The 11052-nt window shown below is 49.5% G+C and overlaps 1 protein-coding gene across 8 annotated transcripts in view; it reads right to left on the reverse strand.

Moving 5' to 3' along the window:
• LOC100123373 (protein bric-a-brac 2) overlaps positions 1-11052 on the reverse strand; it is a 43930-nt gene that overhangs the window by 11604 nt on the left and 21274 nt on the right. For all 8 annotated transcript variants that reach the window (XM_032600545.1, XM_031931315.1, XM_031931312.1 and 5 more), the window contains 2 exons: positions 10864-11008; positions 9364-9528 (listed from right to left, as the gene is read on the reverse strand). In XM_032600545.1, the coding sequence (XP_032456436.1) occupies positions 9364-9528; positions 10864-11008 (310 nt within the window). The remainder of the gene's footprint in view (positions 1-9363; positions 9529-10863; positions 11009-11052) is intronic.

Genomic DNA, 11052 nt, shown 5'->3' on the forward strand with positions numbered 1-11052 from the left:
CGGAAGAGCGGCGCGCAAGTAGGGGCCGAAGGAGCAGGAATGACAAAAGGGGTAAAAAGAGGACATCGTAGCTATCTCGCGCGCGCGCGAGCGTACGGCGTGTGTATGGAAGGAGCGAAGGAAAGAGAAAGTAATAACCCGAGGAGGAAGCTGTGTACGAGCGTAAGTAGGTGAGAGAGGGAGCGAGAAATCGAGAAAAAGGGAGAAGGAAAGTTTACTATGTGTGTGTGTGTGTGCGTGCGCGAGTAAATAGAGGATATAGCACGTGCGTGCGTGCATTCGAGATTCCTGCGAGCCAAGGAAGATACGAGCTTTTAATTAAAACGTATATTTTAGGCGACGTCCGCGGATTTTTATTACCGACTGCGCGCGGACCCTTTGATGTAGACTGAGTATAACGACGTTGCGCAACCCCGATAATCCTTTTTTAATCCACCAGCGATTTCAATTTTTTAGCGTTGCGCAACGCCTATACACTGATTAATCGAGGGACCCCTAAAAAATCTCGTAAGGGTCCTCCGCGAAAACTCTTCGCATCGCGCTCGGGATAACGCCCCCCTATTTCGGAAAACTGCCGAGCAAACAAAATCGAATCGATTACACCTCTGCGCAAAAAATCAAACTCGAATTCCCGCGCGTGCTGGAGTCTTCTCTCTAATCCATACGCGCACCCAGCAAGAGAGAGAGAGGACCACTCGCTCGCTTTTCGATCCGCGGCGTCCGCTGCCCCCCTATTCAGAACAATGAAATAAGAAACAAAACAAAGCGGCCCGCGAAAAAAAGAGCAGAAACGAAGACAAAAAATCCCCCCGCGCTCGAAAAGGCCGCCGAGTGCGTTATGGTGTGTCTATACGTGTACACGTATACACACGCTGAGAGAGAGAGAGAGAGAGAGGGAGAGAGAGAGCTGCACCGAACCAACCAGCTCGCCCTCCTCCCTCCTGAGAGAGAGAGAGAGAGAGGAAGCGGGGGAGGAGAGAGGCTCAGCAGCAGCGGCGGCGACGAAGGTGGCTCTCGCGGGAGGGAGTAGTAGTTTGGCGGGGCGAGTCTCAACGGCGTCCCGTAATGAAAATTCCCCGACGCGGCCCGCGGCATTGATCGCCGGCCGCCGAATATCGAAAATTTACATCAGCGCACCGGCTTATAGGCTTGCTCTCTCTCTCCGCGGGTATTCGTCCAGACCGCTCCCTATTGTTGCGAACGGTGTGTTTCTGCGAAAGGATATCCTTCTGTCTAATGCGAGCGTCTAATGCAGTGCACGTGGTTGCAGCGTACTTTTCTATAGATAGCTAGCGAAAGAGTTGCAGACTCTCGAGTATTATATACCTATAGGCGAGCGATAGTAGGGGCTTTCGGGAGGCACGAAAATCGACGGCGGCGAGCCTCCTCGGTCCGGGAGTAGGGGAGTCGAGTCGCGCCGGCGTCGCTTCCCTCCCTATCCTCGCACACGCAGTGTCCCTCTCTCCGTCGAAAAGTAAAGCAAACGAGGGTGAGCGAGCGAGTGAGAGAGAGGTCGGAGGCCGAAAGGTATGCGGGCGACAAAGAGGATCAATCTATCGAAGCCCGACAAGCGAGTGTAGGGGGAGGGACGCGGCGCACACGTAATCCCTCTCTCTCTCTCTCTCACCACTCTCCTCGCCGGGCTAGAGAGAGAGAGAGAGAGCGCGCGGGCGCGTGTTTGGCTCCGCGCCGTACGTGATCTTTGCGCGCCGCCGCTTTTTCCCCGAGCACTCTCTGTGTTCTTTTAATCGTTATTTTGTCGCCGGCTGCTGCTGCGTCGATTCTCTTTATTTTTTTCCATTTCTGCAGCGGCGCAGCCCTTCCGCGAGCTGCGCGCGTTGATCTTTTGGCTACACTCCGCGCTGCGAGATGGACGCGAGCGTTGCGTCATTGATTGGCTCGTCGTGTATACGCTGTGTCTACGGGGGCATGGTTCTGACGCTGAAATGGAGTTTTTGCGCGAAGGATTCGGAAAATTCGAGCCTCGAAAAATAATAAATACACGGTGGGGGTGGACTTTGTTCGCGAGGAGAAGAAGGAGGCACGCGTATAATCTTCGATTAATCTTTCGTCGGAAATTTCGGGATGCTGCGCGCGGCCCCTTCGCTCATTTTTACTCTTTCTGTCTATACCCTTCCTTTCGGCCGTTGCCGCCTACTATCCTCTCTCTCGCTCGCTCTCGATCGACTGCAATCGTCCTTTTTTCAAGTCTCCGCTTAGGACCTGTGTGCATGTGTACTTTTTGTGGCGGAGGGTGAATTGATAGATTTTTTTCACCGGCTTTGCAGGAGCCGGACGAGCGATTGTTCAACTGCGTTTGTTTTTGGACTTACGCTTTGAGTCGGGCCTTTTTTTGCTATTCCAATCGGTAACTCACCTGTAACAGAAAGAAGAGAATTTTTTCGTTAATCATTGCGCACGAAAAGTTCCAGGATAACTTAAGTTTATCGGCAATTTCCCCGGGGTAAATACACACGGGACAGACGTATAGCGCAGCGAAAAAACGTGGAAGATTACAAGTAAATATTTTTCGCTCTCACGTATGCGCGTCATACACACACACACACATACACACACGGAGGCAACAAAATTTCTCGGCAAAACAAATACTGGGCCGAGCGAGCGAAGGAAAGCGAGACAATGCGATACGGGGAAAAAGTGTATACGTACGTACGTGTGTACGGCGAGGACGGAAACGAGCGATCGCATTCGCCGGAAAATTGAGGAAATAATCACGAGAGAAAAAGGAGGCATCACAAAGCGGTAATCGAAGAAACGGCTCCTGCAGCCAAGGAAAATACAATGCGCTTGGGGATCGAGTGTCGTCGAGAAAATACACTGGAGTACAATGTACGCGAACGCTCGTTTTACCGAATTAAGGACCTACAAAGAAAGAATTTACCGAGATCAGTCGGTAAAGTAGATCCCTCCACTCGAGCAGAGCCCCCCTACGTAGGAGAGCAGAAAAAAATATGCCCACGCAAGACAAATATAACGAAGGAAATAAGTCAAAGCTAGAAATCGCGAAATTTGGCGAACGCATCAAAGAACTGGGTATAGGGGGCCGCCGTCTCGGGACAAGTGCACACGTAGGATAGGTATACGCGCTCGCACGGCGGCGCTCGAGGATCAAAAAGAGGGATAGGGAGAGAGAGGACGACGGCGGACAAAGGGAACGCACACACATGCGTATACGTACAGCCGGACGGAGCTTTTGTGCAGTGGGGCTTAAGAGTGAGAGAGAGAGAAGAGAATTCAATTGTTTCGCGGGCTGCAACCGCGCCGTATATACGTGTGTAATTTGACCTTCAATTCTCGATGTACGAAAGTAATATTAATTTGCGCGCGAGGGCCGGGATTAATGCTGCCTGCTCGGGCTTCTTCTTCTTCTTCTGTTGCATTGTTACTCGATCGCGAGCGAAATTTTTTTTCGTAAAGGATTAAACGCCGAGGGATGAATAATAACTGCGACTGATGAAACAGGTGCAAAGAGAATCGTTGAGAAGGCGAGTCATTAGTCTACATTTGAAGGTGCGGTAGAGGAGTGAAAAGGAGGAAAAGAAGAATAGAGAAACGCATACGTGCGCGGAGACGCGAATGAGACATCGACTGTTACGTACACGTTTACGTACACCACCGCGAGACGAAAGGCTAAAAAATTTGGAATATACATTCGTTCGGGCGAAAATCAGAGCGCATTTGAGATTCGTTAGCGAGACAACAATTGCGCTCTCCCTCTCTCTCTCAGGGCACGTTTCTCTCTACCTCTGCGTTTTTTCGTAATTAATTTCTATAAACATCGCCACTTAGACTCGCGCGCTTTTAAATCGCATTAACGCCGCCGCTCTCTGTCTCTATCTTCCTGATGGGATTTTCTCGCTCTCCTACGCCCGCTGATTGTTTTCCGCGGAGATTAAGACTCAGCTATTTTTACACCCGACGCGGATTTTCCCCCTCTCTCTCTCTCTTGCTTTAATTTTCGCGCTCGTTTTTTGTTGATGATCGCTCGGCTCTGCTTATTAACGCTTACGCGCTAACCGATCGTTTTTAGAAAAAAATTTTTTTTCTAAAAATATACCTGCGCCTGCAGCGAAGCTAATCACCTCCGGTCGGCAGAAAAAAGGCAATTTCGAAGGGGGCAAAAAAATAGAGAGAGAAGTCGGTGGCCTGTCGAGCGGCTCGCTCGGCCCTGTGAATACGTATGCGAATCCAGTCCCTTCCCTCCGACTGTGTATATGTGTATGCACACTCTAGCTCACTCTCTTGGTATTTTACATACGTGTATACGGACGAGTGCGCGGACCGGACGGAGAGATGCTGCTCTTAGGGCTCGTTCACAGTCGCCTGATTTAAGGGGTATTCTCGTAACTTTTGCTACTGTATAACGCCAGACTGGACGGAATTTAATTAGCTTTGTACACACGTATAGAGTTGCGGTGTGCTTACACGCATAGATTTGAATTTAAAATTATCCCTCAAGGTTACAATTGGAAGGTGCGTATGAGGTAAAACGAGCCGATTCTAATCCGAAGCCCCGTGTGCAACTGGCTTAAAATCCGTTCGGTCCACCCGCCGGCGTCGGAAAGGGAGAAAAGAATCGGCGTACGCTACGCGCAGTATATTCGCACACGGGCATGAGAAGCGTGTGATGTGCAGCCGCTTGGCGGTATAATACACAGGGAATAAGCCATGCGCACACGCGGCTGGTTCTTCGCGCCGAGAGCCGTAGAGGACGAAGAAAGAGAGACGAAGAGAGAGAGAAGGAGAGTCGTGTCAAGGACAGGCGGCAGGAGGAGGAACGAGTCCGAAGGACTGTGTCAGTCGTTGATACTTGTTCTCTCTTTCTTCTCTCTACGCTTCGCTACTCGTTTCTCCTCGCCGCGGAGCTGCACTGCTTCTTCTTCTTATTCCCGCGCGTGCAGAGAGATATACCGCGATGGCTTTTTTCCGGAATAGACCGACGAGAGGGTGGCCGGAAGAGGAACCATGCGTCGATGCGAATTCGACGCCGCGTCGTTCCCTTCTCGACCTTCAACGAAACCGCTGCGGTTTTTGAGGAATACTTGTGCTTTTTTTTTGCAATCAGGTTATCTCGATCGAAATTACCGTCTGCGTCGAGGAGATCCGAAGCGTCTACACCTCGCAATTTGGCGCCCGCGTGCGCGCGGAGAGAAAAATTTTAAGTACCGGTTGTGTAGTCGCAACGATTTTTCGTCGTCCCCTACCGATTATCAGGGTATAATGGCAACTCGGTCGAGACGCTGCGGGTGTTTTTATAATGTTTCTCTAGGCAAGCTGGCTCAACGAAATTCGCGAAAATCCTACTTCCGCGCGCGCGCGCATTTCAAATACAAAACGCGCGCGGCGAGTCATTCAATCAGGAACAATGGCTCATTTAATTACAATGAAAACGCTTTTAACCGCTTCTCAAAACTACAAAGGAGAGCATGAAGAGAGGGAGGGAGAGCAACAGGGGTGGGAAGAAAAGCGCGAGAAAAGGGAGCGACCGCACTGCAGCGTGGAATAAAAATAACGGTATAACGTATACTTGTTGAATCAAAATCCCGATGCGTACAGTCGACTCCATCAGAATTTTTAATTCCCCGCGTACAGCGCGCCGAAAAATCTCATTCCACGCGGACCTCCCTGCGCACAGGGCTGACTGTATAAAAAAAAGAAAGAGAAACACGCATCTAGAATCATCCGCGCGCACAGGGTCCAGCGGAGCGTCTCGCATTCGGCTGCACAAAATCAGCGCAGACTATACCTCAGTGCTGCTGCTGCTGCAGACTCGCGTCGGCGTCGTGTGCACCAATCACGGGGCTTAGCAACATTGCGTGCCAGCACGTCGCGCCCGGCGGCGGCGGCGGCGGCGGCGGCTGCGGCTTGGCGAGGGGACGCCGACGAGCCTGTTTGTCGAAGCTCGTATGTGTGCACGAGAGAGAGAGAGAGAGAGAGAGGAGAGAGGAGGGAAGAATAGAGAGCGAAAAGGAGGGATTTTTTCGAGTGTAGGGAGGGTAGAGATTAGCGAGGATGCGCAGGAGGAGGCTTTATCTATGTGCTCTTTGCCTCGCTTTGATGTGAAATTTTTTTTTCGAGTATGAATTTTTTTAACGAAAAATTGTTCTCTCTAAGGTGTAGGTATAACACTAAGGAATGAATGAATCGTAGAGGCGACGGGGAAAGATTGAAAGTAAGGGCGTGAAATTGCAAGAAACACCGGCGCGAAATGAGCGCAGAGGGCAGAGGTAGTCCGAACACGTACACACTCGTGTGCGCAAATCCCTCTCGGCTGCTGCGAATATCGAATAGGCGCATAACGCAACGCGCCGAGGTTTTACGAGAGAGAATTGTAAGGAGGCTCTCTTTTTACAAGGTGGTTTTGGCATTTTTTTTGTCGGTTCTTTTCTCGAGACGGCCATTTTGGGACCGGTGTGTTTGTGTGCGCTTCGTTGGAAATAGAATTCGGTGGCCTTGAGCCGCCGGAGAGTCGTGCTTCGGGATGTGTGTGTGTGTGTGTGTGTGTGTGTGTGTGTGGGTGTGTGTGTATGGAATTGTGGGAACTTTGGAGTTTCGATAATTGCTCGTCGTTATCGTGACGCGAAATTATGTTACGTATCTGTTTTTCTCTCTCTTCCGCGATAAACGTCGTGCGCCTATAGGTCACTCGATACGTTATATTGTATTCTCGCGCGATGTGTATAGCGAAACGTAGGTGATTTTTAAGGCACCACGTCATCGCTGTATCAAGTTCAAACCTGACGATAAGCAGGAGAACGAGCCTGCATATTCTACCCTCGACTGTATAATGGTGTGTATAGAAAAGAAACGAGTCATTCAGCAAAAATCAGGGAAATTACGCGCGATCGCCGTGAGCTTAATAGCCGAACAAAGAGCAGCGCGAGTGGAGGGTCGAATATTGCTTTTTTTATTGATCGTCATTACGGAGAGACCGCCTCTCTATAATTCCGAGTGATATAAGATGTACAGAAGAAAATATACGCGAGAGCCGATCGATCGCGAATTTTCAGTCCGCGTAACGCGCGACGAGAGAGGATGGAAAAAAATACCGAGAGCACGTGCATGAGTCGTAGTAATTCAATAGCCAGAAAATTTTTCCTGGCATCCGGCGCAACCGGCATGAGATAGAGACGAAAATATCAAAGCACCGCGACGCTTATAGCAGCAGTCTCTCCGTGTGTGTACGTATATACGTATATATATTTTTGTACGTATGCGTGTTATATATATATATATATATATATATATATATATATATATATATACACACACGCAGATGACCCGCAGCAGCAGAGAATCACGAGCCGAAATTTCGAAACGTCGCCGGAATCGAATCTCGCGTGTTTATAACGATGTAGTTTGTCGTTGGATTGGATTAATTACCGCCGAATTCGCCTCGGTAAAGTTGTTTATCGTTTCGGTGTACGTCGATGCGAGACGGTTGTAAATCGGACTTTCAAATTTTTCCAAAACACCGGCCTTCGAAAAAAAACATCACCCACATGCGCAAGCCATCCACACACACACACACATACAAATACACATGCACACATATCCGCGCGAATATTAAACGCTCTCGCGGCTTCATTAGTATGCGTGAGCCTGACGTACCTAACCTCTCGGTCGACGGGGCCACAGGATGATGATTTTCGGCCCAGTCTCTGCGTATGCGTTTATACATATACGCACACTGCACTTTCCCTCTCCGTCTGTCTCCCGCAGAAAATTCCTCCTCCTCCTCCTCCTCCTCCTCCTCCTCCGGCACGAGTTCGATGCTCGTTGGAAAGGCGCCGCCGTCTCCTCTCTCTCTCTCTCTCTCTCTTCGTCTGCGCGCGTGCACGAGCCTGTCTGCGTGTATATAATACGTATAATACACGCGGCCAGAAAGCGACGATGCGAAGAGAAAAAAAAAGAAAGAAATAATACAAAAAAGAAGGCGCGTCCGTCTAATGAAACGTCGTCGGCGTCCAAGTCGATCGAGAGAGCGAGAAATGGCAACGACGAGTCACCGACCGCTCGCACTATGTATATAACGTTATAGCGAGAGGATAATATCACGCTACGATTTCTTTTTTTGTTCTATTTCGCCGAAGAGAGCTCTCACGTGTGTAGTCGCGCACACGCGGGTGTCTCTGGATTATATATATATTGTTATTCACGTGTATAGGCGTGAGCAAAGTCTGTCCTTTTATAAAAAGAGTTTTTGCACAGCAGTATATTCCACCAGCGTTGTTTACTTTTCTCTTATTTCGGAGAGTCGCGCAGAGCCTCTCTACGACGACAATTGATTCTTTCCTGGCGGCGCGCGAGTACAAACACACGCGCACACGTGTGTATGTGTATGTATATATATATATATATATCTCAGCAGCGCGCACAGACACACAGACACACTTGACAACTCCTCTCCTCTCTCTCTCTCTCAGAGTCTCAATTAGCGGCGACGGATGCGCGCTGCGAAATTCCCGTCGTCGGCGTACGCTGTGTATCGCAAATGAAACGTATCGAGAGAGAGACACACGCGCTCGCTGCACGACCGAATAATATACGCGAGCGACACACTGTGCAGCGACGACGACAACGACGGCGGCGCAGAGCTGCTGCTGCTGCTGCTGTTGGCTCACACACGGAGGAGCCGCGAATACCGGCCCACCGAAATATATATTGTTTATCCGCGCCGCCGCACGCACATGCACGCGCGGGGGACAGGAGAGGACCTCGTAGTCGTCGACTATACTACCCCAGCGCGCCGGCCGGTGAAAAACTGCCCGCGAGTAAGGTGGAGTTCGTTTTTTAAAAATCCGAGGGGTTCTGCTTTACCGACCGCTGGGTTAAGGGGGTGCCGACGGTAAGGCTGAGCTGTCTAGCTGTGGTGATAAGGGGTTGCGTATCCGGTGTCGGTAAGTTTGGGGATCGTGTTACCGACGGGAGATCGAAGGGAAAGGAGTGCGAGTTTGAACTTGGAGGCGTCGAAGGGTCGTTGCTGTTAAGGGTAGTTCCATAGTTTACTCGTATTTATGAGTCGAACGGGTCACTTGCAGAATTGATCTTCTTTTTGTAAAAGAGTTTTCATACAAAGCAAAATATCGATTTTCAAAAAAAAGTATCCCTCGCTTCCATCCAAATCAATGAACACCGCACATCTCCTTGTAAAAAAAAACAGAAGTACACGCGTAATCTCATTGTCTCCGGATGAAACAGCCATCCCGTAACTAATAACCGATAAACATGCTTACTCGAAGTCGAAAACTAACCACCCTTGTATACCTATGTACTCAAAGCGGCTCTCGAGAACCACACGCTCGTATACACATACGATAAAAGAGGGTGAAACTCGCTCACCTGAAGCTCTGCCTGAGAGACGTCGATTTCACCCCTGTAGACGAACTCGATAATGAATTTGAGGTCGTTGAAGCAGACGTCCTGGGGCATGATGATGGTCGGATGCTTGCAGGGGTTCGACAGCAGGAGCTTCTGAAAATACGAGCTGCACGCGGACAGCACCACCTGTAAAGAGAAGAAAAAACGAGGGCGGATTACAGGTGTGAGAAACGAGGGCGATTTCAGAGGGTTTATTTCGAATTTGCCGACACTGCTGCCGCTACGTTTAATTCGAAATTCTATACAATTATATAATGAAGCAAAGTTTAAAATTTAATTCTGGACTTTCCGCGAGACTACCTTCTGCCGGGGAGGATAATATTATTCCGTGTAATACCTTTTTTTCTCATCCTCGCTCGGCCTAATTAAATATACAGCGCAGCCCTCTGTTATACAAGTTTGACGTTGAAAATGGCGAATTTCAGAAAATTATATACACGCGAAATTCATTCTGTTAACATCAACGCGCAACGAAGTTAGGATGTCAAAAGAGTGCGGCCGAAATCCAAACATTTTTCCAGCGAGGCATAAATAAAGAAAACACGAGAGCGCAAGAGACAATGAATTTTTATTCGTTCGCAGAGAAGGAGAGAGACAGAGAAGCGACCGTAGGGGGAAAAAGCCATATAGAACCGCTAGCTCGCGTAGAGAGAGGAGAGAGAGAAAAAGGAATCTCGACGAGGAGAACGGACGGAAACCCCGCGAAAAGAGACGGATGGAACAAAGAAGAAGCAGAGATAGCGCTCGCGCGGTAAACATAAAAAGAGAGTGAGATAGATAGGGAGGGAGAGAGAGAGAAAGAGGGAGAGAAAGGATAAAAACTGTCAGAGATGCGAAGGCACAGACTCTCTCTCTCTCTCAGGAAAAAGGGGACGAGCGCGCTGGCTAGAAAGAGAAAAAGGCGCGCAGACGTCGTATACGCGGAGTAGAGAGCGAGGAAAAAAGGCGTAGAGAAAGAGAGTCGAGCTTATAAAAAAGGGAGAGAGAAAGAGAGAGAGAGATAAAGCTCGATGGGAGACAAAGAGAAACGGCGAGGGAAAGGCCAGGAAATGAAATAAAAAGAAAACGGGGGATGTATAAAGAGAAAGAGAGAGAGAGAGAGAAGGAGAGGATGAGATGGATTTGAGTAGGGGGAGAGAGAGAGAGAGAGAGAGAGAGAGAGAGAGAGAGAGAGAAAGATCGATAGAGCGCGTGGGTGGAAGAGGGAAAAATGTGTGTATATATATTCCGGGTCAATCTTCCCTTTCTCGCCGCGCGGTCTTATCTTTCGCGCAGTCTTATATAGCCTCCCCCTCCTCCTTTTTGTAGTCGCTCAAGTGTGTGATCCGTGTAAAAATTTTCACTCTTCCCCGGTCTTCTCCCTCTTCTCCTCTCGGAGAATATTGTCTCCGACGTCGTGTACTGCGACGTTAACGAAGGGAATCTATGTTTGTTAAAAGTCGCAAACTCAAATTTTCATACCTTGTGCGCCTTGAGCGAGGCCTCGTTGCAGGCCAGCGTGACGTCGACGAAGGCCTCGGTCTGCAGGAGCTGATGGAACACCGACGTCATGTTCGACTGGTAGTTGTTCCAGCGCAGGCAGTAGTGCTGCCCGGCCATCCCTCCGCTGTAACAGGCGAAAGAAAACGGCAGCGTTTTAGCATTGCTTCT

This window comes from Nasonia vitripennis, chromosome 5 (genome assembly GCF_009193385.2).
Source record: "Nasonia vitripennis strain AsymCx chromosome 5, Nvit_psr_1.1, whole genome shotgun sequence".
In the NCBI taxonomy this organism is placed as follows: domain Eukaryota; kingdom Metazoa; phylum Arthropoda; class Insecta; order Hymenoptera; family Pteromalidae; genus Nasonia; species Nasonia vitripennis.